At 39.0% G+C, this 26,873-nt stretch overlaps 1 protein-coding gene across 2 annotated transcripts in view; it reads right to left on the reverse strand.

The window, feature by feature from the left end:
- Nucleotides 1–944: 944 nt before the first annotated feature.
- EGFR (epidermal growth factor receptor) overlaps nt 945–26,873 on the reverse strand; it is a 251,701-nt gene continuing 225,772 nt past the window's right edge. Inside the window, exons 22-28 of one of the 2 annotated variants that reach the window (XM_020981282.2) lie at nt 24,628–24,703; nt 21,336–21,482; nt 16,784–16,881; nt 14,005–14,172; nt 12,891–12,938; nt 12,523–12,628; nt 945–11,218 (exon numbers count right to left, since the gene is read on the reverse strand). In XM_020981282.2, coding sequence (XP_020836941.1) covers nt 10,845–11,218; nt 12,523–12,628; nt 12,891–12,938; nt 14,005–14,172; nt 16,784–16,881; nt 21,336–21,482; nt 24,628–24,703 — 1,017 coding nt within the window. In that variant the 3' untranslated portion in view covers nt 945–10,844. The remainder of the gene's footprint in view (nt 11,219–12,522; nt 12,629–12,890; nt 12,939–14,004; nt 14,173–16,783; nt 16,882–21,335; nt 21,483–24,627; nt 24,704–26,873) is intronic. The other variant, XM_020981283.2, reaches the window with a different exon arrangement.

Below are 26,873 nucleotides of genomic sequence, written 5' to 3' on the forward strand. Positions count from 1 at the left end.
TTTGAAGGAACTGGGAATGTTTAACTTGAAGAAGAAAGTCTTAAAAGGGAAATGACAGCTGTCTTTAAATATTTGAAGAGTACATATGGAGAAGGGATTTGATTTGTTCTGCTTGGTTCCAGAGGGTAGAGCCAGGAGCAATGACTGGGTAGAAGTTGAAGAGAGGAAGATTTAGCCTTCCCTAAGGAAACATTTACTAACAACTAGAGCTTCCCACAATGTGGAATAGACTCTCACAGCAGGTAGAGAATTCCCTCTCACTTGGAGTCTTCAGACGAAGGCTGAATGATCATTTGTTGAGGATTTTGAAATGATAACTAGATGAAACAGTGAATAGTGCTGGACCTGGAATAAAGAAGACCTGAACTCAAATTTGGACTCAGGTACTTAATAGTTGTATGACACCGGGCTAGTCACTTGAGCTCTGTCTGCCTCAGTTTCCTCATCTGTAAAATGAGGATGACAATAGCATCTATCTCCCAGCGTTGTTGTGAGGATCAAATGAAATAATATTTATAAAGCACTTTCCAAACCTTAAAACTCCATATCAATGTGGTTATTATTAGAGGGGATTCTTGTTCAGGTCTGGGCTGGATTAAATGGCCTCTGAGGGCCCTTCCAATTTTGAGGTTTTGTGATTGCTTGTCACAGATTCAGCTGTTTCTTCTAAGCCTTCCATTTGAAGGAAACATTTTGTTCTTGGCCCTGAGTTGGTAAGTACTGGGTTGATAACCATACTTAGATACTTTTAGGGTTGTCAATATCCTTAAAGATTGTCTATTTCAATTTCCTCATTTTAAATATGAAGGAGCTTAGGGTGGAGAGATGGAGTGAGCTGCTGCCAAGGGCCAGGTCAGAACCCAGACCAGAGCCCATGTCTCCTGATTCCCAGTTCTATGGTCTTTTCTGCTGGCCATTAGGGAGAAGAACACAGACAACACATCTTTATTTTCCCAAGTATTTATTAAAATAAAAATGTTAAGCATTGCTAATATACTAAAGAAATTTCCAGGTGATTTCCTCTCTCCATAGCTCATTTTATGAACCACATTCCCCAGTGCTCTGTTCTGTGTCATTAACCACCTTGCTGACCCAGATCCTTCTGAAAGTTGTTCTGCTCCCATCTCATAGAAAACAAGGATGAATTTACACCTAAGTCTTTGCCCCCTTGCCATTAACATGAATAAAGGGAACTGAACTTTCCCTCCCCTAGCTCATACCAAGTAGGAAGTCACTCTTCTCCATTTACCACATTAAAGACTAATGCCTGTTCAAAGGAGAGACTATCTGACTTCTCTGCATAAGTCTGAACATAAGTTTCAGTTCCTTTCCTCCATTTCGCATCGTAAGAATCATTTTTCCCTCCTTGAGCCAGAGGCTTCTGATTGATTTCTTTGATGTGTAAGCTCTTTGGCTGTTTTTAGTTTTTCTTATTAATGTTCATCCTCCCTGGTGTCTTGTGTGCCACTGGAGGGGATTTTCTTACAGGGACAATCTAAGCACAAACCCATTAAAAAAAAAAAGCACTCATCTTGTGAATGGCTGATTGTGTGGCCCTATCTGGTGTTGTGCACCAGAAGCTCAGAATGGGAATCCCTTTTGGGTTTCAGAACTTGTGTCGAGATTACAAAGAGACTTCTGTTCCCTTTGATGACTGGGAGAAGGAAAAAAAGGAAAAAAAACTTGGCCTGCAACAAGAAACCCCTTCCACTTAAGAGTTCTCCCTGAATTCTGCTGAAACTGTCAGGAAGACAAAAGGCTGGAAGAAACCATGGAGGGAGAAAATACTTCCCAAAGATATTGAGCAGGAATGGCTGGGTGGGGTTGGAAGCTACTGTCATAGCTCAAGACTCTTGCTTAGAATGCACCTGGTGAATTTAACCATCAATGCTGGTTATGAGGAGAGGAAATCAAAATACTCATGCGGGAAAATACAGTTTCTATGTTTGAGTACACAGAATCCTGGAGATGTCTCCATTCTAAGGTTGGTTGGCTGGATTTTTCCTAGTTAAAAACAAGTTCATAGGCAGCATGTAAAAGCATCAACATTAAGTCTTTTATGACTAACATCTACTCTGTTAATTACACAGCATTGTTTGGAGGAAGAGGAAACATCATTATTACAATATAGGTTCTCAAAAGTTAAAAAACAATGAATAATATACACCTTATTTTCATCACATAATATACAAACAACCAGTACTTCTGATTGATAGTACAAACCATATAAAAATCTTGCTTCTTCTCATGTGTACAAAGTGTTTCACTGTGGCATAACTAAATTGTTAAAAAGTACCATGTACAGAGGAATTGATAATGATATTGCCTCAACAATTCCTAAAATAAAGACCTTGTTACCTGGTTAGTAAATAACTATATTGTCACTAGTCTAAACCTGGTCAATGGATCCATGGGATCTCGACTAATTTTTAAAGAGATTAATCAGATCTTGTCTCAACACTGTTATCTTAGATGCAAATTAGATGAATAGTTTTGTTGTTGTTAACATGCAGTATGGATTTACGTGAATCGTTTGCAATGTTATGTGGTAGGAATGAAACTGATCTTTTGCTACTTCTTTTGTTTAAGAGGCTGGACACAACAATCTAGTAAGCACTTTGCTGGTTTTTCCCTTATAGGCACATGATACAACCCTCTTCACTTTTTTGTCCCAGGAGTTATGCACTGAAAGCACATTTATTACATGGGCAAGAATACCTTTCTTGGGCTCAGCACCATGTGTAACATACCCTCAAAACCTGTCCAATCACCCTTACCCCACATTAATTGAATGTTTTAGGACAGCTTTAGCAATAGTTTCTCTCTTCCTGCAATAGTGGGGCAACAATTTATTTGGGACAAAAGGAGAGAATATGCATTTACCTAATTTTATAAGCAGCCACTTCTAGAATAAAGGGTAAGGCTAACAAAAAAGGGAAAAAAAAATCATAGGCTGCCTCACTGTTAGCACTACCCATCCTGCCCCCTTCCCCACTTTAATGTTTTTGTTTTGTTTTGTAATTTCTATGCTAGAGAGGAGATGCCTGCATAGGTTTATTAACTGTTTCTGTCTCTCTCTCTCTCTCTCTGTCTTTCTCTCTCTCTCTCCCCCCCTCCCCGTCCACCTAACCCTACTTCCCAGATGTAACCAAATTACATGCTCCTATCCTGGTTTCTGATCCTGTGGAACAGGGTACAGATGCAGTAAAATGGAAGCTTTTTGAAGGCAGGGACCATTTTTGTTGTTGTTGTTGTTTTTGTATTCCCAGAGCTAAGTACAGAACCCAGCATCTGGCAGGTGTTTGATGAATGAATGGAATCTCACCTGGAGGGACTTGGGACTGAGGTCTATAGAATAATATGATTTATAGTTGGAGAGTCCCTAAAAATCCATCCAGTCCAAAGTCTTTATTTTACCTGTGAAGACACAAATGCTAATGTGGTCCTGGTACCTTTACTTGTAGAATCTGTGTTCAATTCAAATGAACAGGCACCTCTGAGGGGGCTGGACATCAAATTAGAACTAGCTTAAAATCAATTTTTATTCATTGGGAAATATTCATAAATTGTCCGTATATTTTTGTTGATTTATGTATAACAATTATATGTGAAATGTATACATGCACACATACATACATATACACATGTTTGCCATAAACTTTCTTGTTGGTGTGATAATTCTTCAGCCCTAGGGAATCATTACAACAGTAACATTACTTTTTCTTGGGAGGGAGAGTGGAGATACTGGAGGGTGGGATTTTTCTTTTTTTTATTAAAATACTGCCATAGAAATTAAATGACAGCATGTGTCATGAGTACTTCTCCCTCTTAAATAAGAACAAAGATTTCAAGTGCATCTGGCCCATGGGGCTGAACCCGTGGTTCAGAAGGTGCTAAAGCCCAATGTAATTACTTCCCTAGACCTTACAGGTGGAAACTGTACTTTGAAAAGTAGCATCAACCTTCCCCTCTGCACTACGGGTAAATGGGCCTGAGCCCCCACCAATACTGTATCTCCACTAATACAGAGATACTAGAACTGACATTGATTCACTTGAAGAAAGTGGGATACTGAATAGAACACTGGCAAGAGGCTATCATCTATGTTCAAGTCCTACCTGAAACACTTTCTAGCTATGTGCTCATGGACAAGTCATTTAAATTCTCAGAGCCTCACTTTCTTAATCAGGAAAAAAAGGGGATAACCATCCTTGCAAGACCTATTTCATAGGATTGTTGCCAAGGAAAATAGTTAGCAAGCTGTAAAGTGCTAAATAAAGGTGAATTATCTTTTGGGGATGATTGCAGCCCTTTTGGGGTCTATTAACAGTTGTTTTTCTTCTCACAAAAAAAATAGATTTTCTAAAAACAAAAAACAAACAAAAATTCCTAAAATTTCAAGTGTCTTCTCAATGGCAGCCTTTCTTTCTTTGTATAGGCAAAATTAGAAAAATAAGATCCTGGTAGAAGAAACCTGCGTGGGAGTTAACTTCTAATAGTGTGAAAAAAGACATGTCCCTTAAACAAGAGATTGGTAGTAAAAATATACACAGTTTTCCCAAATGGTCCATTTTTCTTCCATGTACTTAAATTACATTAAGGTACAAAGGGATAGTATCCTGTGGCAATGACATTTACTGGCTAAATAAGCCAAAAGAGAAAAAAATTAAAAGAGAAATCCAGGTCAATCTCAACAGCCATCAGAGAAAATGGAGCTTATGTATTTTTTTTTTTTTTGCATTCACCCATCAGGAAATACAAAACATCAAAGTGCTTATCCTCATCACTTCCCCCAAATGAAGTCCTAGTTAGAGTCACCTAATTGTCATACCAAGTAAATCACTTTAATGTCCCACCAGATTCACACTGAAGTGTTATGTGAAGATTTAAAGGATACTAGCAATTACAAATAACATGGTATAGTGGATAGAGTAGATATCCATAAAGCGGATATAGAGTGATATAGTAGCTAGAGTGATGGCCTTGGCATCCCAAGACCTGGGTTTAAGTCTTACTTCAAACATTTACTAGCTGATAGCTGTATCATCATGAACAAATCTCTATATCTCTGACTCATTTGAAAAAGATAATAACACATTTGGTAACTACCTCACAGGGTTGTTGTAAGATCTAAATACCAGCCACGCATGCATCCACAAACACAAATCTCATTGTGGTGTGAGAGATAAGAGAGCTGGCCTCCAAGTCAGGAAGCCCTGGATTCAAGTCCCATCTGACACACTGACACCCATTGGCTAGGTGGCCCTGAGCTAGGCACTTAACTTCTCATGAAGACTCATTTTAAACTTTAAATGGCAGAGGAAGGCGTTGATCTGCAATGGTGAAGAGAATATCTTATACTAATAAAATGACTGGTTTAATCCCTATCCATCTCTTTCTCTCTTGTGCTTTTCAAACTTTAAAGTGCTATATAAAAGCCAAATATTATTTTTATCATCATTATTACTGCACCAGAGATATCTGTACTATGTGCCCAACCTGGAAGTGCATAGGAGGTTTCTTACAAATTAGAAATTCCAAATACTTACATACCTCTAATGACCAACAATCAGATAAAATCATGGCAATAAAAGGCCAGCAAGCTAAGAACAAATATTTCTGATAAATCCAAATACCAGCAGAAACAATGGCCTGATCCAATTAATGAATTCTCCCATTACTGTCAATGTCTTTTAGACCACCCTGATTTTGGGAGTAGAGGTGAAACTATGGTTGGATGACATAGATTTCTATGTTATGACAGTTGTTATTTTGTAGATGAACAAACTATGATCCATAAGTGAAATGACTTGACCAAGGACATACAAGTTACTAGAATAAGAACCCCAGTCACTAGACTCAAATTCCAGGTCTTTTTCTGCTACATTTTGCATTCTTGCTTCACAACTGAGTTTGGGGCCTCTGGGGTGGGGGGAAATTAGTCCCATTCAATAGTGAAAGTACATTGCCAAGAGTATGGGGTGAAAAGACTAATTTTCATATATTAACATCTTGTAAGACCCTTTTCAACATGACATCAGAATAGAATCATGGGTTCTTAAGTAAATTCAGTGAGAGGAAAGTGCCCAGATCCATCCAGTTAAAGCAGGATGAGGCTTACCGCAGGTTTAATCTGACAAGTGCTTGAAGCCCTGGTGTGGGGGATGGGGTAGTGACTTATGGGAATCTGGCATAACTTTCATAGCAGACCTGGGGGGAAACCACAACCATGTGGGCTAAGGAGACTAGCACCCGTCTACAAGACCTTCCTCATTCTTTCAACCCTATGTTTCCAAACGGAGAAACTGAAACTGCAGTCATGGGAAAATAGTCTTTCCTGAAATGACAAATGAAGACACTACTAATGAAATACACACCTTTTGGGGGTATTTTATATGTCAATACCTTAATGGATATAACAGAAGAGAGGTATAATGGATGGAATGGTGTCAACCTTTCAGATCTGATCAGGCTGGGGTGTGATATTCAAACAGTAAAAAGGTTGAACATTGGGGGTAGTTTAATGGAACTTAAAGGCAAGAGAGTAAGTGAAGGCACTGGACGATGCAAGCTTGACCCTTTGAAAACTTGAAAAACTCTTAAGACTATCTTTGTCAATCTGAAAGAATTAGCTGAAGCATAAGGAGCACTGGCATTGTGACTTAAGGGCCAGCCACTGATTTTAAAAGTTTGGGGTTGGGTTGTCCAATTTCAACCCCAATCCAGCAAAATCTCAGTGGGATGACCTTTCTCAGGATTTTGGACCCATTGGGTCCAAATAACATTGTTCTACTCATTCTTGATGGGGGCAGAAAATGCTTAAGAATTAGGTAACTGGGCTGAGTCTCACCCTGTAGAAATGAAATCACCTCAGTGCCAGCTGTCAGCTTCCCACTACATGGTTTAGCTTACAAAGGAAAATCCTCTAAGTGAGTCTCTTTGTCTTTGGGAAATGAGGCTGGCAACAGAGCTGGTCACGAGGCATTGGCATTTCTACTAACTGCTTTCCGCACCTGCATTTTCTAATAGTTGCTTAAAGCCATGGCTGTTTGGATTAACACACTTTTCTAGATTCTTCTAAAAGCACTAGGAAACCACAGTGACTGCTCCCCTCCTTCTAACTAGGGTCCCAAATATCTTAGCTTTTGCCTATTAGTAACTCCAGTACAATAACCATGGGAATCCATTTTAACATCATCCCTACAATGAAAGTAGTGGTATTGATGGGGGATGGGAGTAGGAGAGATGTCCAGTTCTATGATTGGCATTCCCTTGGGTGAACAACATGAAATTCAGTCTTTCTTGGATCATTTTTAAACCAGACCTTCAAATGTGTTTGGAAAAATCATTTGAAAATGTCTTCTCCAATTACTAACAATGTCTTCAATTATTAACAATTTTTTTCCAATCTGTTTAATCAAGGCTTTTGACAACATGTTTGTAGTCTATAGATTGTCAGAATTGTAAGAGACTTTGGCACATAGATTCTTAGACTTAGAAGGGACCTTAGAGGTCATGTGGCCCAACCTCTTCATTTTATGGGGGACAAAATGGATTTTCATTGTCTTTATGTGAAGGAGCATGACAAATTTAATAATGCTAATCAGAGTTATAATCAGGATTCTTTTTTGTGCTCCAGTAAAGTACTATAAACTTCATCTAGATTAGTAGAAAGATGTGTCCCCTCATTCAGGAGAAGTCTATCTTATTGAAGGGGATATAAAGACCCTAAGGCAATAGCTCATAGCCCCTGTTTGGGATATTGAAACATGGAGACATTGTTAGGGAACAGAGTGGGATGGACAACCTCACCTAGCTAGCCCACTTACGGGCATCTTCCTATTTTAATAAATAATTGCTATTAACTAGGTGGCAAGCTTTGTTTCTCTAGTTGTTGAAGGACTGCAGATCTTACGAGCATCTTTTAAATGTCATTCCTAGGATGAAACCTTGGATTTTTCCATCCTAGTTGTAACTCCCCCTGCTGATAGCATATGATTTAAAGCAACATGCAACCTATGTTAACTGCTTTTAATGCTATATATATATTAAAGTCCTCATACCCTTAATCAGGTCTGAAACCATCTATTGATCTGATAGATATTTTTGTTAAAATGAATGACAGGATCGATCAGTGGTTTGGTTTCTGTGAGAACTAGCACAATTTTACATTCATATTTTAAATGCCAACAAGCCCCCCTCCCCATTAAAATGGAATTTCATGCCCCACCTTCCATTTCCCCATGACTGACATATATAACAGCAAATCCTGTACCGAATGGTAGAATATTTTATGGCTAGAGGCTTGGCGTTAAGAGGTTTTGTTTAGTTCCATCAAATTAGGTATGCTCTCTGCAAAATCATTTAAACATATACAACTTAAAATTCTCTGGAGTATCTCAACTAGATTTAATGCTACAGAATTGTAAGTTCTGAGGAATTTCTAAATTTATTAGTTGAGGTTGCTACAGTATATGCTAAGAAGAAATGTAAAAAAAAAATCCATCTTGCTTTTTCATTGCTACGTTTCATCTGAATTTCAGCTTTTTTTCCCCCAACAGTTACTGGTTTCTTCACAAGTTAGAGATAGGATTGTACGAAGTACTCAGTTAATAATAAGAAACCACAGGGTAAAATGCTTTTCTTGACAAGAATGATGAAATGATGAAAAAAAAATCTATCAATAAGGCCTTAAGATTACCTTTTCTTATAAATACTGATTCATTTTTCCATTTAAAAAAAAGTAAAAGATGATGGATGAAAGTTATCCAGAGAACTCTGGGAATCAGTAAGTATAACTATCAAACTAAAAAAACTCTTGCCTGAAACAGATAACATAAAATTGTATTTCTGCCGGCAGTGTTGAGGTTTGACTCAGACACATGGCTACTTAGTAGTTAGAAAACAAAAGAAACACTGACTTCATTTCAACACAGACTCAAATTTTTTTGTTAAAAACTCTCTTTGGAGCACCCATTACCTTGAAAGTAACAGAAACATTTTCTAGGGCAAGCCCATATTTTCACGGGTGCACCATTTACATGCTTTCGACACCAGGACCTCTGAATTAATTCAGTGTCTGGAAAGCTCCTCTGTGGGCTCTGGTTTGCCATTATATTTTGATAGGCTCTCTCTACACACTTGGTGTTCTGGTGGGATTTATCTGCCAATCATTGAGTGTCCTTAGTTGATAAGGTGGGATGGGAGCTTCAAACATTTGAAAAACTAGTCCAACCTGTTTATCTGTCTTAAAATTGCACAATCCTCCCTTTTTAAAAGGAAACATTTTGGGTTTCTTCACAAACCTTAAATCCTCCTCTCTACCTCCCCCCGAACCTTTCAAAGAATATTTGTGGACTATTGTGGAGACACAGCCATTAACTTCAAATTCACCATTTAATATTTAGGATTTTTATTGCAACCTCTCAATTATTGCCTCTGCATTTCTTTTATGCAAAGTAGAGCCACACACACACACACACACACACACACACACACAACGAGTTTTAAGACACTATAGTTTTTCCACAGGATCTAGCCCATTTTTGCAACCTGAAAAGGGGGCAAGGAAAGGATTTTGGGGGAAAATACACTAGAGAATGTTTTTGGTAGTGAATAAAATAGCTTATTCATTAAATTTCTTTTTAAAAAAATCTAAAAACTGTCATAAGGCCCAATTTCCATGGGTTAACTAAGGGAGTGTTTAGAAATAGAGAACAATTTCAATTTTCCCCCCCTTTGGATGTCTTCATTTTTAGGTTTCTATTCGTTTTAGTGTTTAGGTAAACACGTTTAGGTTTGGTGTAGATTCACCTGAGACTTAAGTTCTTGCTTGGGCTTGCAAATGTCTGCATTTTCATCCCATCTTAAAGGCCCTTTATCCAAATGAGGGTGAGTAAAAAGAGAGCAGCAGCTTTGGCTGTTTTGTTTTAGTGTCTTTACTCCCTCCTCAACACCCCCACCCTCCACTCTGTAATAGAAGCATCGAGGGAAAACATTTTAACAAGTGCAGTTGCAAAGACATGGAATGAAAAAGAAAAGAATCAGATGAGTATTCATAATTAGAAAACACTTAAAAAAAACTGTTTGAAGTACCGTGGGCACATTTACAATGAAGTGCAGGGAGAGACTTCCTCCACTTGGTTTCTGTAACTCCTGCGGCCAGCATGCCATAGGCAGGTCTGTTTCTCTTTTTCGTCAGGAGCTGATGCTATGCCAACCAAGAAATGTTCTTTCTTGGCCTTTGACATGTAAAGAAGGACAAAGCCAATGGGATGAATTGTTAAGTTGGCTAAGTCCGAGGAGCTTAAAGCTCATTTTCTTTCATCACATGCTTCTTTGACTCGGTCCAGTCTGGGTCCCTTCAGGGTAGTGCATGTTATAGTCAATAATCATCTCTGTCATGAACGTGCCAATGGGATCTTGTAAGAAAAAAATACTCACAAACATTATTATTATTATTTTTTTCAAATGTATGGCATAGAAAAAAAAAACAATTAACTTCTGTACAAACGGAAAAATGTGCTTCCTGGGCATCTTGCTGTTGATTTGGGAAGTCTTACAGATTAAAGATGAAGGAATGCACTTGCAGAAAATCTGCCTCTGGTTGACTCCATTATATGCCCAGAAAGGGGGACAATTCCAATGGAAGACAGGCCCCGGAACGTACCAAAGGAAATTAAAGCCAACTGTGGCAATGTCTGGCCCATAGGCTTGAAAGGAAAGGTGTGAGTGAGTGGCTACACGGCATGACTGCTGCCTTTGTTGTCCGTAGCTCAGTCCTGGGGCAGCTAGATTCCATGGCTGCATGAGGGAGGGAGGGAGAGAAGGCTGTTGGCAAAGGGTCATGCTGAAGCTTGAATGAATTCACTTTGTTGTGCTGCTACCCTGAGGTACTCAGGATTTTCTGCGGCAGGAACTTTAAAAACCCCATTTGGCTTGGCTTCCTGGGGGAAGAAGTCCTGCTGGTAGTCAGGGTTGTCCAGACTGATTGGGTGGTTGGCTTTCGGGTTCCAGCAGGAATTGCCGTCGAAGGCTTTTTTGATCAGGTTGGGCTGGGTTGTGTTGAGATACTCAGGGTTGTCCACCGCACTGCTGTTGTGTGAGTTTTGGTACAGAGAGTCTTTAGAGGCATCTGGGTTGAAAGGCTGGTTGTGATAGACAGGGTTCTGGATGGCAGAACCCGTGTGGTTTTTAGGAGCCGACTGGTTTATATATTCTAGAATTGAAAAGAAATGAGGAATGAATTTCATGAGTCAAGTTAGGTATATGTGGCCTTCTCTGGTCAACTCTTTCTCCCGGTAACTAGTGACACTGAAGTAGGAGGAGTATGGGGAAATCTTGGAGAGAATACTTCTCTTCTTTAACTCAACTCTACATTCTATTTTTCCTCTTTGCTCTTTACTGATGGTGTAATAGGTAAAGGGCTAGACTAACATGTTAAGATGAGCTCATGGCTCTTTGGAAATTATATGTCACTACAAAATTGAAGAGATTATGATTCAGGGGGGAAGAATGTGGCAGAGTGGAGACGGGGCTAAAAGGCTATAACTAGGTCATTCTGGAAGTATCCCTGAGGCCCAGAATGGAGATAGGATAGAGAAACAGCTCAGGGCTGTCAATTATTTGTCTTGATTAATTGTTTGGGTCTCACCATAGCCAGTCTGCACATGTTCAGATGAAACAACACAGTCAACAATCAGTCAACCAGTTAAATTCAATATAAAAGCTTCATTAAAATTCATTTGTCATACGTTTACATAGAAACAGATTATCTTCAAGCTAGGGCAAGGGGAGAAACCTGAAAAGATTATCTAGCCTTGCTATTGGGCATTAGACAGGGAAGATATAATCCCCATTTTGCATCTGGAACAAAGATAATTTAAGACACTTCACATTTATACAGCTAAAAATGTGTGGAAATGAGGATCAAAACCAGATCGCTCCTTTCCTAGTCCAGTGCTTTTCCCGCTACATAATGCTTTATGTGCAATCCCAAACTCTTATGTTTTAATATTTCTTCAAAAATTTTCATGAAACAAACTGAATATTTTAGACTCTGTATCAGCACTCTTGAGACAAAAGGTAGGAAAATACCCTATCAGAGTCGCAACTAGAAAGGCTTGTATTTTGGGCAAATTCAGATGGTATGGGGTAGGTAATGGGGTGTGTTCCCAAAAAGTCCTGTTGGTAATCTGTAAGGGTGGAAAGGGAAGGTGGATGCAGAGACAGGGTTACCATGGTGACAGGACCTTGGGGATGTTGGGCATTGGCAGTTGTGCTCATGTACCTCTGTGCATGAGTCTCATGAGGAACCACAAAGTAAAAAAGACAGAAGTCACTATAGGGAGGAATGTCACCCCCTCAGAGACACTGGCACTCCAAGTCAAAGCCCTGGTCACTCCATTCTAGTTATAGCTTTGCATTCTGTAACAGACATCTATAATGATCAAGTGAAACTGGTTGCTGGTTTTTAAGGGCATGCAGGATTGCAATGAATCTATAGACTGCAAATGCACTCACCTGGTACAGGCTGGAAGCTATCATCCACATTGTCTTCAGTTAAGACAGTAGTGGGATCAGAACTGTATCTCTGGATAAAGCTTTCTTCCTTCACAGGGCAAATCTGCTGGCAGAGGAATGAAAGTAGGCATAGCATTACGGCAAGAAAGAAAACAATGTGGCCCCACTCTACGCCCACCAACTGGCTGCTTATGACAGTGAGTGGAGAAAACATCTTTCAGCATTTTATGGCTCCTTGATTTCATTGGTGTGAACAGGGGAAATAGAAGAAGAAAGGTTCAGAAGGAACTATAAAAACTATAAAAACTAGTTTCACAGATACGGTATAGGAAAAGGACAGCAGTGGGTTAGTGTGTAGTCAGACTTACCCCATTTCTATCAATGCATACTGTGGCAGAATTATTGCTGGTAGCACTCTGAAAGAGAAATTCAGAGATTTCTTTTAGGGAATACACATCACACAGTCCCATCACTATCAGGAAATCTTAAGCTGCCTGCCAAAGCTCAGCTCAAGAGCACCTCATCCCCATTTCTCTGTTCCACCAGAAAGAGCAGGGAAGTGAGGTTCTAAAATGGTCTTTTTTTTTTTTTTTGCCTTGGAAGTTTTAGGAAACACAGAAGTTGGGTTCTGGTATTAGAATTGGTTTTCACCAAGTTTTAGTCGAGTTTTTACAATTGAGTTAGAAATTAATGTCTAAATTTGGGGTTTAGTAAATCTATTGGATTCAGTCTTATTTGGGGTTAGGTAATGTCTTCCTTCCCCCTCCCAATAGAATAAAAACTACAAGTTGCTCTTTGGGGCATAGAGCGTTTTGCCAGTGCCTAGCAAGGTGACTGGTATATGTTTAACAAATGCTTAGTGATTGATTTTGAACATTTATACACACGCACACACACATATCTATAAACACTTCTATACATATACCTGCATATATACCAATATAGTATATATACTATAGAAATGTTTGTGTTAAATTAAATGCTTTATAAATTCCACATATAATGAAGATGGAAATATTGAAATCCTTGCTTTATAGGTAAAGCCCTATTTGGAGATGCAGTAGCATAGTAGTGGGAGAGAGAGATTGTCTCAAAGCCAGAAAGACCTGGGTCTTGCCTAGGACAGACACTGGTTGTGTGACCTTGGACAAGTCACTTAACCACTTATTGCTACAGGCAGCTAAGACTCAAAATTGTAGAAGTTTGGCACTGCAATGGTGTAGGAGTTTCCTCACCTGAGAGTTGCCTATCCCCATGAAACCAACGGTCTAGTCCACATTCCTATATGTAAAGCTATGGTTATAAAGGACCAAAATTGAATAAGGAAAAAACTCTTTTAAACTGGTAATTTGGAGATAAACAATCAAATGATGCCTGGTTGCTTGACTGAATTCTGCCCGAGGTGTGAATGTTTTCTTTTTTGTAAATGGGATTCATTCAAGCTGGTTTGTGTGTGGTGACATCACGTATGTGGCTTTTTACCAGAGAGCTTAGGAGAGGTGTGCGAGATGTGGAGGGGCTGTTGAAGAATCCTTGCTGTGGAATAAGGTACTCATCTGCATCTACAATATCTTCCATGTCCTCCTCTTCCATAAGGGTGCGATAAAATTTGGAGTCCGTGGGACTTGGCAAGTGCATTCTTTCATCTCCCTGTCAAAGAGAAAGGGATCCTGTAAGGAAGAGCACTTTACATACTATTACTATCCAGGTCATGCTGACTTCATACAATGCTACATTTTAGCTAGAAAAAAATACAAATATAATGCCTCTTTGGGGTACACGTGGAACAAAGGTTATCTATTTTGGTTTTAGTTCATGTAAACCTAAAGGCTGGTTGTATGAGTAGTAGAGATTGGCCACCTACATGGTGTAGAACACTGGGCAAGATCCCATCATCCTATGCTTTAAAATATTTTCAACCCTACTTGTCATGACACCCCTAATTCTACCATTAGAGATTCCTTTCTTTGGATCTGAAAGACTTTTTAGCCCTTAAGCACTCACTATTAAAATGAAAATTATTCTGAGAAAGTCAATATCTTAAACTTCAATTTTGTTATTGGCAAAGGGGGTGGCTGCACTAAATAAATGGCTTCTAAGTTTTCTTCCAATTCTAAATCTATTATCCTATTATCTTAAGTCTATACAATGACATTTTAGTGGAGACTACCTGAGACAAAGTATTATAGGAATGGGATTTAGGTTAGGTCCTGGGGAGAGTGAATGAATTCCTTCAGGGTAGCATCAGGAGGAGAGAGAAGAGGGAAGGGCCAACCCAAAGAGGATAAAAACATAAACTTCATCTACTTTTCAACCAGGCCTGGGGCTGACTCCAGACTTGGTACTGCCATTGGCATTAGAGTTAATGCTTTGATTAGGAAAATTGGGGGGGGGTGAAATGCCCATTGCCATCACATATACAAAGTTTTCTGAATTGGAATCTAGTACTATTTGTTCTTCAATCTTTGTTGGGACTCATTCACCTTTCTCATTTAAAATTAAAAAACCTATAGGTTCTAGGCCTACATGTTATAAACAAGATTAATTTATTTCATTACCAGTTTGATTCTTAGTAAAGGAGCAGACTGGAATTTTTTCTAAATTGGTAAATTTGCAAGGTTATTTTACCATCAGTAGGTTTAGACTCATGTGCTTAGCACACTATCTCTCATCTCAAAGGAATCTAAATGAAGCTAAAGTTAAAAACCAGAAAGTGAGGCATTTTTAGTCATGCTTTAGTTTTAATTTAATTGCCATTAATTGGAATGTAGATGGCTCAGAGAATGACAGGCCACCTTATGAAGTTCAATGAAACCTCTCATTTTACATATTGGGAAACTGAGGCCCTGAGAAGTAAAGTGAGAGAATTAGTAAGTGGTAGCCAACACTCAAATCCAAGTCTTATAATCAGGCAAAGTGGCAGATGGATCACCCTCTGCTTACCATAAGAAAGAGGGTTATTCCAGAGTTGGTAAAGGCCTTATAGACAAGCAGTCCAATTCTATTGTTCTACAGAGGAGGAAACTGAAGTCTAGATAGGTTAAATGAGCTATCGATAGTACAAAAATGTAAAGGTCAGTATATTATAGGATTTAGAGTGGGAAGGTACCAAAGTAGTTATTTAACCCAATCCCTGACTTTTACAAAGAAGGAAAATGAGGCCCAGAGATGAAATGACTTGCTCTAGGTCACAGTGGCAGATGGGACTGTACTTCAGGCCCAGTGACCTTACATTTAGGGTTCTTTGAGATTTGTGCTATTTTACAAATACATCATAAATGTGGAATTCTGCCAATGGAAAATAATACTAGAAGTGATAATGATGATGATGATGATGATGATGATGATGATGATGATTCCAAATGGCCCCCTAGAAGACGGGAGATATTTTAAAAGATTTAGAACAAGGACTCCATCTTTCCTTTTCCTTTTAATTGTGTCCAGCATATAGTTTTCCGCACACACAGAACCAGTGTAAACACCCTGGAATCTCTTCACAATTTTGGTATTTGGGCTAATGACATGATATCCCACCATTTCTGAGTGTTGTCCAAGTACTCCAGTGGACTGATGTGAATGTTCCCTTCAGTGATACAGATTACAACCTATCCATGCTTGCCCATCCTGTTGGACTCACGTCCATGTCATCCTATAAGTTCATCTCAGAGGGTCCATTCAATGTCCTAGGGGTCATCTTCATTTTCTCTTAACACTAGGAGGCTACCTATGGAAAACTCAGCCTGCCCATTGGTTATTCCTTGCTCTTAATATATGGCCAGCCCTTTCTTGTTTCATCCCCATCTCCCCCCACATACCCCTTATTCCTGTTCTCCTTGTTTGTACTGTATTATAGTCTCTTTCCACCTCCCCTGGGCCTCTCTAACACCCTCTGTGTGATACTAACGTTCACTTTTTAGTTACTGTAAAGTTTCATAACTCTTGGCCACACAGCAACACTGAATAAATATTGTCATGAAAAATAAGAGCTTTTTGGTTCTGAGAGAAATATGGGGTCATTAAAAGAACTTTGTAAATTGTCAAAGGCAATCCAGTATCTTCTCCTCCTCCTGTTCCTATTCCAGGTTAAATTCACATGTTCCACATGACATATATTTTATGTATATCCCTAATCCATAAGCAGTTAGACAATAACAGGGTTATATATATTTTATGTTGAAGTGAATGATTTTCTGTCCCTTGATTTGATTCTCATTAAAGAAGTTTTCCAACTGAGCAAAACTTGAGCACAAAAAGTCATTACCTGTATAACAAGGTAGCGCTGGGGATCACGGGCCATTTTAGAAAATTCTACAATCAACTCACGAAACTTGGGGCGACTGTCAGCATCTATCATCCAGCCTGGAGAAGCAAAGCAGAACAAATCCAAAAATAAAAACACAAAAAAACCCAGCAGTAGAATAAAGCAATGTAGTTAAACATTGGGGAGGAAAATTAAATTTGATTATTTTTAAACAACATAAGGGAAGCACATTTTAGTCCAATTAACCTCAGAGATTCCAGACAATTTATATATAATGCTTTTCAGGATGAATACTTCAGGTTTGACTGATAAGCACAGATCCCTGCTTAGTCAAACGAATGCTATGGGGTGAATTTTTCTACCTCCACTAAAACCCTTCTCCAATGCTTCATCAATGTAAAGGTGACATTGGATTCTAAGAGGCTATGCTAGTGGAATATAACTCCTACAAAACCAAAAAAGCTTCTAGTATGATTGTGACAATGGATTGGGAGTCAACTTTCTGAGAAAGAAGGATGTTATGCCAGGAATCTTGAAGATCATCATTCCTATTATTATACAGATGAGGAAAGTGAAGATCAGAGAGGTTAAATGTGCGGTCAACAATAAAAAAAAATGTTAGATCAGCTTAGCTAAGAGAGAGGTTTAACATCAAAATATTAGTCACTGGGGATGATCTCTTTATGGCTGCAGTAGCTCAAGAACACCATGTGCTAGGGTCATTATCTGAACTGATGGAGAAGGTACCCATACTGATGGAATCATGGGGCCTTGAAGTATTGAAGAAAGTATAATTGTTTTATAATGATATTTGTTACTTCTGTCTTTTTATCTCTGATAGTTACAACAGTGCCTGGCAGTGGCAAATGCTTAATAACTACTTGCCTGTTAATTAATTGAATAAACAATTACTCATTGTCCTTCAGCTTCTTCTTGGGGTTAACATTAATAATTTGTACTCTTAAGCAAAACAGAAGAGTTTCCCAGACTCAGCATGCTACAAAGATCCCAAACCTTTTTCTATTCCAGCAAAACCCTTCATACACATGCACTGTAGTCTTTGGAGAAGATCAGATCTGCTACTCTCACAGTTTCAAGTTAGTGAAATATGAGGGCTACAAAGATCTTGGCTTTGGGGAACCCCCTGCCCTGCACTATTCTGGATATTATACAATAATGCATCTCAGGAAAAATGGAGGGTTTTGCTTTTTTGATCTCTTTGTTAAAAGGTGAGATAAAAGGTGAGATTTTTAATCCTGGCCCCACCACCTGCTGACTAGCATAGGCTATGTCCAATGACATAATGTTAATTGACTCAAGAGCTCCTAAATGAAACCTTAGTGCCGCAAGTAGTGCTTTTCTGGTTAGTCAACAGGATGGCTATCAAGCTATTTGTACTGAACTTGGAATCACTCGACCTTGATTCAAATCATGGCTTTGCCACTACCTGGGTAATCCTGTGCAAGTAGTTTAGCCTCTCTGAGACTAATTTTTCTCACCTGTAAAATGAGAGCGTTGGATTCCATGAGCTGTAGGATACCTTACAACCCTAAGCATTCTAGGGTTCTAGGATATTTTCTGGAGCCTGCTACAATTCCTTGGGGCACTAAGGCTTTGTCAGAGAAGCCAAGACTGAGGACTTGGGTTTGAACCCTGGCTTGGCTACTTACTTACTAGGTCAATCATTATGGGAAATCCCCTGGCTTGAATCTTCCATTGTTTAATGGATATTATGCAATAATGCAGATTGTTTCAGGGAAATGAGAGTTTTGGCTCTTTTGATTTCTCTGTTATAAGATGAGTAGAACCACCCCTGCCCCCCTCCACATATGCATAACAATAACATTAAGCAATCTAACATTTTAGACTGAAATATTAGCACCCCTAGTGAGTTTGCACTTCTGCTTAGGTAACAGGAATTTCAAGCTATTTGGTCTGAATTTAGAGTCACAAGGCCTTAGTTTGAACCCAGGTGCCATCACTTCCTGGCTGGAAACCTTGCACAAGTTAATTATCCTCTCTAGGTCTCTGTTTCTTCAAATTAAGGCATTGAATTTGATGACTAAATTTCCTTTCAGTTCTGGACCTATGGTCCCTATGTACTGGATTTGGACTTCTTTATTCGATCTACTGTTGAAGCAGAAAGAGGGCCTCAACTCCTTTTTTGTCATGGACCCCTTTGGCAATCTGGTGAAGTCTGGGGATCTCTTTTCACAAAAAGGCTTTTAAATAGAGAATATGTATGATTATGAAGGAAACCACTTATGTAGAAATATAGTTACAAACAAAGATCAGAAGTAGAATTTGTTAGGGAAGTATATGTCTATATATGACACATAAATATATCCATACTTAACTGTGCCTTCTTGGGGGAGTAAGGGGGGGAAAAGAACAAAGTAGAAAGTGCGCAGCAGAGAACAAAAGAAAACATACAAGGAAGCAAAGAAAAGATGGACAGATCTTAACACGACATGTAGTATTTATTATATAGGCTTTCTTGAAATGGAAATCTATTGCTATGTATTTTGAATCTACTCTTGCTTTGCTGTGTACATGCTTTTTTCCCCTTTTCTTACTTTGTATTTAAGTTTCACCATGTTTATAATATGTTTCTTTTTTTCTTATTGTGTATTTAAGTTTTAGCAATAAAAAAGAGGGGAAAAAAAGAAATATAGTTACCAAAAAAACAAAAACAAAAACAAAAAAACAGTTTCCAGATCCATGGTTAAGAAACCCTGGAGAAGACTGATTACAAATACATCAAGAGCTAGAGGAAAAGACAGCTAGCTTCTTGTGGCAATGCAAAACATTTTAATCCCTTTTCAGATGCGGTCACTATAATTTCTTTCCTTATCTTTAGCCGTATTTGTGTTGAACAGTTTCATCTAAATAGGAAACTACTTCCTTGTAGAGTTAAAGTTAACCTAGTAGTTATCATAGTTCCTGTGAAAATCTCTTTTAAAAAACAACAACGAAGCAAACAAAAAAGAGGTCCAGAACAAAAGACTAGAAATCACATGGCTATTTGTAATACCGCTGTCTTGGCAGGTCTAGGGAGTAAACATTGGAATCAAACTACAAGGCAGAAAAGCAGCAAGCTTCTTCCCATTCGAATGTAAACACCCACATATTCTGTGATATGCCATCACCAAGCAAAACCATCCATATTGACATTAGCATGGCCAGGTGATGTTCATTACACTATCTAGTACTGGCTTCCATGACGTGTAGAGTTGGCTCTTCAGAGCTTCCTCCAAGGATGATGTTATTGGGGTAATTTCTTTCATCTAGGCTTGACTTTGGGAAATATTTAAATTCAACACAGTGGGAGTTATCTTCCCATAAACTCACTGCGTACTGGGCCTGATCCCAAATAGAAAGGGTGCTTCTAACAGCTGTATGTGGTTATCCAGTCTTAGGTTTAAAAAAAATAATAATAATTTTTTTTTTTGAGCCACCCAGTCTCTGTGGAAACAGGCCTCCAAATGAATTCCCAGTGGTTTGGGATTCCATCAAGTGGCTGAGCCAACAGGAACTGTTTCTGCTATGGTACAAGCTGGGCTTTAGTTTATTTATAGACTTTCAAACCCAGACAAGTGTCAGGTCACATTGTTAATGAGTCAGACTTCAGCCCTTGGAATAATGGTTAAAGGGCATATTTATATGGGTTTCTGGGGCTATCTCTTAACTGGAAATTATTCCAGGATTTCTACATAGACAAACTCCACTGTGCGCCCCCTCCCCTTGGAATTTCTGTCTAACACAAGGGTATCATAACAGCCAAGTCCTTTCTATCATACAAAGGCCTTCTAGCTCCATGGTGTCTTCTGGCCAGTTTCAGCTTGATGTAACCCCTCATGTGCTCTACGATCCAGTTAAACTATTCAACTTACTCTTCACCACCATATACAACATTCCATTTCCCACTTCCATGACTTTGTACCGTCTGAATTTCAAGCCCGGAATGATTTTCCTCTTTATCTCTGCCTCCTGGAATCCTTAACTCTCTTTTGTTAGCCAAAAGGCGTTTACTAAATATTTATTACATGCCAGGTTCTATGCTAAGAGTGAGGGGTACAAAGACAGGCAAAACCAGTATCTCTGATTTCAAGAAGCATATGTTCTAATGGAGGAGACAACAGGCAAATAACTGTACATGTAAGAGTATCATCTCCTACATGACATGTCTCCTAATCTTCCAATCTGTAAGTGCTCCCTTCAATCCTTCATGACTTTGTATGATAATTTATGTGTTATATTTAATAACTTTTGGTTGTCCCAAAAGTCTCAGTGTAGTTTTAAGTTATTAAAAGTTTAAGCTGCACTAAGATTTTTGGGCCACCCTGTATTTTTGTATTTGCTGATATACCTGAATGTCTTTGCCCTTCACTGGAATGTAATCTCCTTAAAAGCAGGTACTATTATGTTTTTATATCTGCAGAACTTAGCATGGACTTTGCACATAATAGACACTTAATAAATGATTGCTGCATTTAAATGAAATTAAAATGGAATTGAATGAGGTGTGTGAAGCCACACCAATCCAACTCACATTTGACCATGATCATGTAGACATCAATGGTGCAGATGGGTGGCTGAGGAAGGCGTTCTCCTTTCTCTAAAATAGATGAAATTTCACTTGCAGGGATTCCATCGTAAGGTTTGGACCCAAATGTCATCAGCTCCCAAACTGTGACACCTGCAGAAGTTGGGGGAGGAGAAGAAAGTAGAAGAACATGGTCATTTATGGAGTCAGTAATTATCCCTGTTCTCCAGTCACCTAAAAGATTCCCATGGCTCTCTCTTCTATGTCTATACTTAATACTTTGCCATGGAGATGAGGGCTTGTCCTTTTTTGCAGCCAGAGTAGACCATACACACACACACACACACACACACACACACACACACACACACACACACACACACACACACACACACACACATTTTCTCTCTCTCTCTCAAAATAAGTGCCTGAAAAAGGAACACAGTAATTTTCCTGACTCCCAATCAATCATAAAATACAATGTCTTCAGACTTGCCCACTAGACAAACCTTGCCATAGAACTGTCTGGATTTTCCAAAGACTATAACAGAAAGTAAATTTGGTTAGTAAATCAAGTTGAAGAAAGTGATCCTGTAAGGGTAAGGGAACGGATTTGGCCTTTTTTTTCCCCCTATGCTCCATGTAATCACATGAGCTTAAAGGGAGGCAAAAAACATTGTTTCTTGATCTATGCTTTTAATTTGTTCTATTTTAAAAAAATAAATCAGACTTCAGAATGCACAGTGGAAATTGGTTTTGCCTCAGATGGTTTGATACTCAGTGCCCTTTTCCATAACCCATCAACCTTGGGGGAAAAAAACCCAACACACAAGTTACCACACAGTCAGGGATTCCTTTTTTGGAAAGCTGAATGGCTGAATTGTACGTTCTTCCCTTAATCTTTTGTGTTTGTTTGGATTGCTCTCCCTTTGAAGATGTAATATGACCTGCCTCAACATCTCCTCTTTGGGTTTCATGATAAAGTGGAGAAAACTGGACTTGTCGAAACGTGTGGTGGTTGGCATGGGAATAGACTCAGACACAGGATTGATGTTGGGCGTGTAGGTGGGAAGAAAGGGGTGTGATGGGGGAAGAGTCTTCCCCTGGACTAATGGGTGGAGCCACTCTTGCCTATGGAACTACACAGATCCCAGAAAAAAGCTAGGCTGGGCACACACACACACCCAAGTGAGTGTTCCCTCACGCTTGCTCCACCAGCCACAGAGTCTTAAGAGGTAACATTAGACAATATCAGTGATATGGAGGGGTACTGGCTCAGAGGGAACAAATAAGCTTTCCTAAATCCTGGATATAAACCAGCCAAGATAACATAATCCAGGAAAGGAACCAAGGAAGAGGGAGGGTTTTGGATAGGACAGGGGTGGGGATAACCAGTCTGTGTCAGAGGCCTAATTCATTGAAATAGTTTAAGCTGCCTCAAGGCACTGAAGAGCTCCATCTTCCATATCTAAGTGACAACACCGAGTTTTTAAGTTACAAAAAGTAATTGAGGTCAGACATAGTAAGAATAGTCCCCTAAATTTCATCTTCAACAGACATATCCAACTTGTTCCCTATCAAATACCATCGCATACCTCTGCACATCTACCTTTTGACCAAAGATGTTCCAAGGGGGCAAAATATACATATGTGTGTATATATGTATGTATGCACGCATGCATGTTATATATGGTTGCATGTGCATATGTGTATGCATGCATGTTATATATGGTTGCGTGTATATGCATATATGTATGCATGTGTGCTATACATGGTGGCGTGTGTATGTATGTATGCATGTTATATGTGGTTGTGTATATGTATGTATGCATGTTATATGTGGTTGTATATATATGTATGTGTGTGCATGTATGTTATATATGGTTGTATGTATATATGTATATATGTAGTTATGTATAATCTTTGAACTCAGGCACTTATATGTTGCATGACCTGGGCAAATTACTTAATCTCTTCTAGTCTCTGCATCCTCATCTTAAAATGGGGACAATAACAGCACTTTTCTCACAGTTTTGTTGTGAGGATTAAACAAGATTACACACACACACACACACACACACACACACACACACACACATACACACACATACATACAGACATATACACACATATAAAATGCTTTGCAAACTTTAAAGCATCATGTAAATCTTAACTGTTATTAGTAACATAATAGTGAATATTAATGCTTCCCCCTACCCCATGCAATTAAATTGCCAGTGAATGAATTCTTGGCAGAGGTGGTATAGGATTCCTGCTCAGGTATACCTTAGACTAGATGCCTTGTGAAGGATCATCCCACTCTGAAACCATAAGAACATAGATTTAGAGATGGATGGGACTTTAGGTGTCACTTTCATTTTTACAGAAGAGGAAAGAGAGACACAAAGTAAAGTGATAGAATCAGATCTATCTAGACCTATCTTTAAGGCCATCAAGTCAAATTCCAACTTTCTCCCTGCCCTCCTCCCCCATTATTTTGAATGGCAACGAGAGGTTAAATAACTTGCCGGAATCACACAGCTAGTAAGAGTCAGAGGCAGGCTTTGAACCCAGGTGTTCCTGACTCCCAGTCCAGTGCTTTTTGCAGGGCTGGAGTTTGGCCCTACTTCAACTGACTACAAGTAAAGAGCTCTAACACGTCACTTTCTTGATTCTATCCCCAGAGATAACTGGAAAATTTTGCCTGAACAAAAGAAGTGGCCAGAAAATTCCATCTCTCATTAAGTATAAATTAGTTTTCACTGAATCCTAAATGAAAAATGTCATGATTCACTAAACAACAATGTCTATCAGATGATTCTTGCACAGAAACTCATTCATTCCTTTGCTGGTAAATTCATCTGTGATCAGGTAAATTGAAATTGAAGTCTCTCTCCCTCTGGTTCCTGGTAAAGCCTATTTTGTGCATTTTTATCTTTTACCTTCCAAATTTTACTGTCTAAACAATGGAATATAATGTCTTCAAGAATCTATTTTTAAATACTTCCCGAATTCATTACTGTGCATGCACACACAAGCAAACACACACACACACATACACAGTGTCATCTTTAAGACATTTTTAACTGTTTCTCCAATGGCATTTTGGGTAGCAGTCATTTTCAATTTTTTTTTTCCTGCGTTTACTTCATATATCAGATAGCAGCCATTACATTATTATTAGTCATTGCGTCGAATGATAACACTTGGATGACAGAGCATGTAACGCAAATTAACAAACAGAAAAGTCTAGTTAAGTCTCAGTCTAAATTCATTAGTACCTATGGTTATGACTCACCATAGCTCCAGACGTCACTTTGGTGGGTATAAATACGGTGTAAAATCGATTCCAAAGCCATCCATTTAATAGGCACCTTGGGATAATTAGAGAGAAAATATAGCAAGACAATTAGGCCTTCTTCTTAAAAAAAAAAGAAAAAGAAAAAGCTGAATACAGGTGTTCTACCACCTGAAGGGTGGAGAAGCCAAAAACACAACCTTTCTTCTTGCTTGGTTGCAGACCAGCTACATGTGGCCTGTATCAGTAAGAACAATGCTGGCATTTAAGTTGTAGGATCAGGAGATCAAAGATTTACAGCTGGAAGGACCTGACAGATAATTTATCTACTGCCTTATTTTACAAATAAGGAAACTGAGGCTTGAAAGTTAAATAACTTGCCCAAGGTCACAAGGTAGTAAGTGCAGAAGTGGAAATTGAACTCAGGTCCTTGGACCCCAAATCTAGAACTCACTCCCTAGTGGCATGCTGATTCTATTTAGGTTGGAATAGTGACAGGCAAATTTAGAAACCTGGCATTTCTTGGCCCATGCTGAATGTTTTGTTTTGTTTTTTCCTGACAGGTCTTTTTTTTTCCATTAAAATCAATTGCATAAACACTTACTAGACATCTACATTGTATAGGATATTGTGCTAGGTGCTGTGGATAGAAATACTAAATAATCTCTGCCCTGAAGGAGTTTACAAACTGATGGAGAGATTCTGACATGAACACAAAAAATTATGATAGAAAGTAGAACAGAAAAAGTAAGAGTCTCAATTTAAGAGCTAGAAGAAAAGTGAAGTGGATTTTTTGTAGTGAAGGGTGGGGAATGAGCAGGAAGTCTTCATGGAAAGGGGGACACCTGAATTAGGTCTTGAAAAAGGGGGAGGATTTGCATAGGTAGAGAATGAAAGTAAGGGGAGTTCAGTCCAACCTCGGGTCAGCTAGGTTGGTGCAATGGCTAAAGTTCTGGACTTGGAATCAGGAAGACCTGAGTTCAAATACTGTCACAGATACTTACCAGCTAAGTGACCCTGGGTTAATCACTTAATTTCTCTCAGACTCAGATTCCTGAACTGTAAAATGAGGTTAATAATAGCACCTAACTCACAGAATTGTTGTGAGGATCAAAAGAGATAAGATAGGCAAAGCATTTTGCAGGGCTACATAAATGTTATCTGTTACTATTATTACTCCAGATGGTGATGCATGATTTCATTGAATCACGGGGATAAGAGGAAAACTAGCACTAGGTCAGTGGGTGGGGCAGGTGTGAGTCAAGGTAGGTGCTTTCCTCCTACAATCTTCCAGTAAGGTCATTTTCAGGACACCTCACCTAGATCGTTTTGCTATGACCTGAGAAAGCATCTCCTGCCCCCGTGAATGCCAGCCAAAACACCTCTTCTCTGTCTTCCCCCTTCTAGGTTTCTGTCTGGTATCCCCTTATCCTTCCTTTGAGAAAAGGGTCCTGATCCTTATTCTCTGACTCCCTGGAACTGCCTCTTTGTCACACTGACTCAGCCCTCTCATATGGCTAGTGTGTCTCAAAAAACAGATTCCACTAGACACACTTTCCTGGCTGGCCCAACCTTTGATACACAAACAACCTCTTGTACCTAAGTCACATAAGTCAGGCGCCTGGGCCACCCCACTTCACACACACACACAAACACACACACAACCTCTATAATCAAAACTTTGCTCATTGGCACAATCTAGCTGAAAGATATACCCTAGAGTCAACAGCCATGAGATCTCTTTTTAAAACTTCATCTGGACTTTCAAGCACTTCGGTATGATGAGTCATTGGCCCAGGTTTTGCCTTTTTCCTTGGGGGTGGGTCAGGAAGGTTCCTGGTGGTGTTACAATGATTATAAATGACAAGTCTGGGCAAACAGCAATATGAACTCATTTTTGCCTCACAAATGGTTAGGTAGGAGCAATGTGTGATAGTCATCAATAAACAAAAAGAACTAAAGCCATGTTAACTTCATCACTGACTAAAATTTCTTTTGAAGATTGCTTATTGTCTCAGATAAACAAAGCCTAATGCTTTTAATGGATTATCTATGGAACTGAATTGAATTCTACTATCAAGTGGTTGAACTTGAAAGGTATTATGGCTGGTCTCTGGCCTGGGTCATCACTGGCTTAACCAAACTATGTCATCATAAGACCTGGGTCCAAATGAGAGGAGAATGATCCTGGGAAGGAGACAAATTGTCGGTGATAGAGAGAGAAGGGAGGGGAGAGGAAAGGACTT

This window comes from Phascolarctos cinereus, unplaced genomic scaffold (genome assembly GCF_003287225.1).
Source record: "Phascolarctos cinereus isolate Bilbo 61053 unplaced genomic scaffold, phaCin_HiC Scaffold_4;HRSCAF=312, whole genome shotgun sequence".
Taxonomy (NCBI): Eukaryota; Metazoa; Chordata; class Mammalia; order Diprotodontia; family Phascolarctidae; genus Phascolarctos; species Phascolarctos cinereus.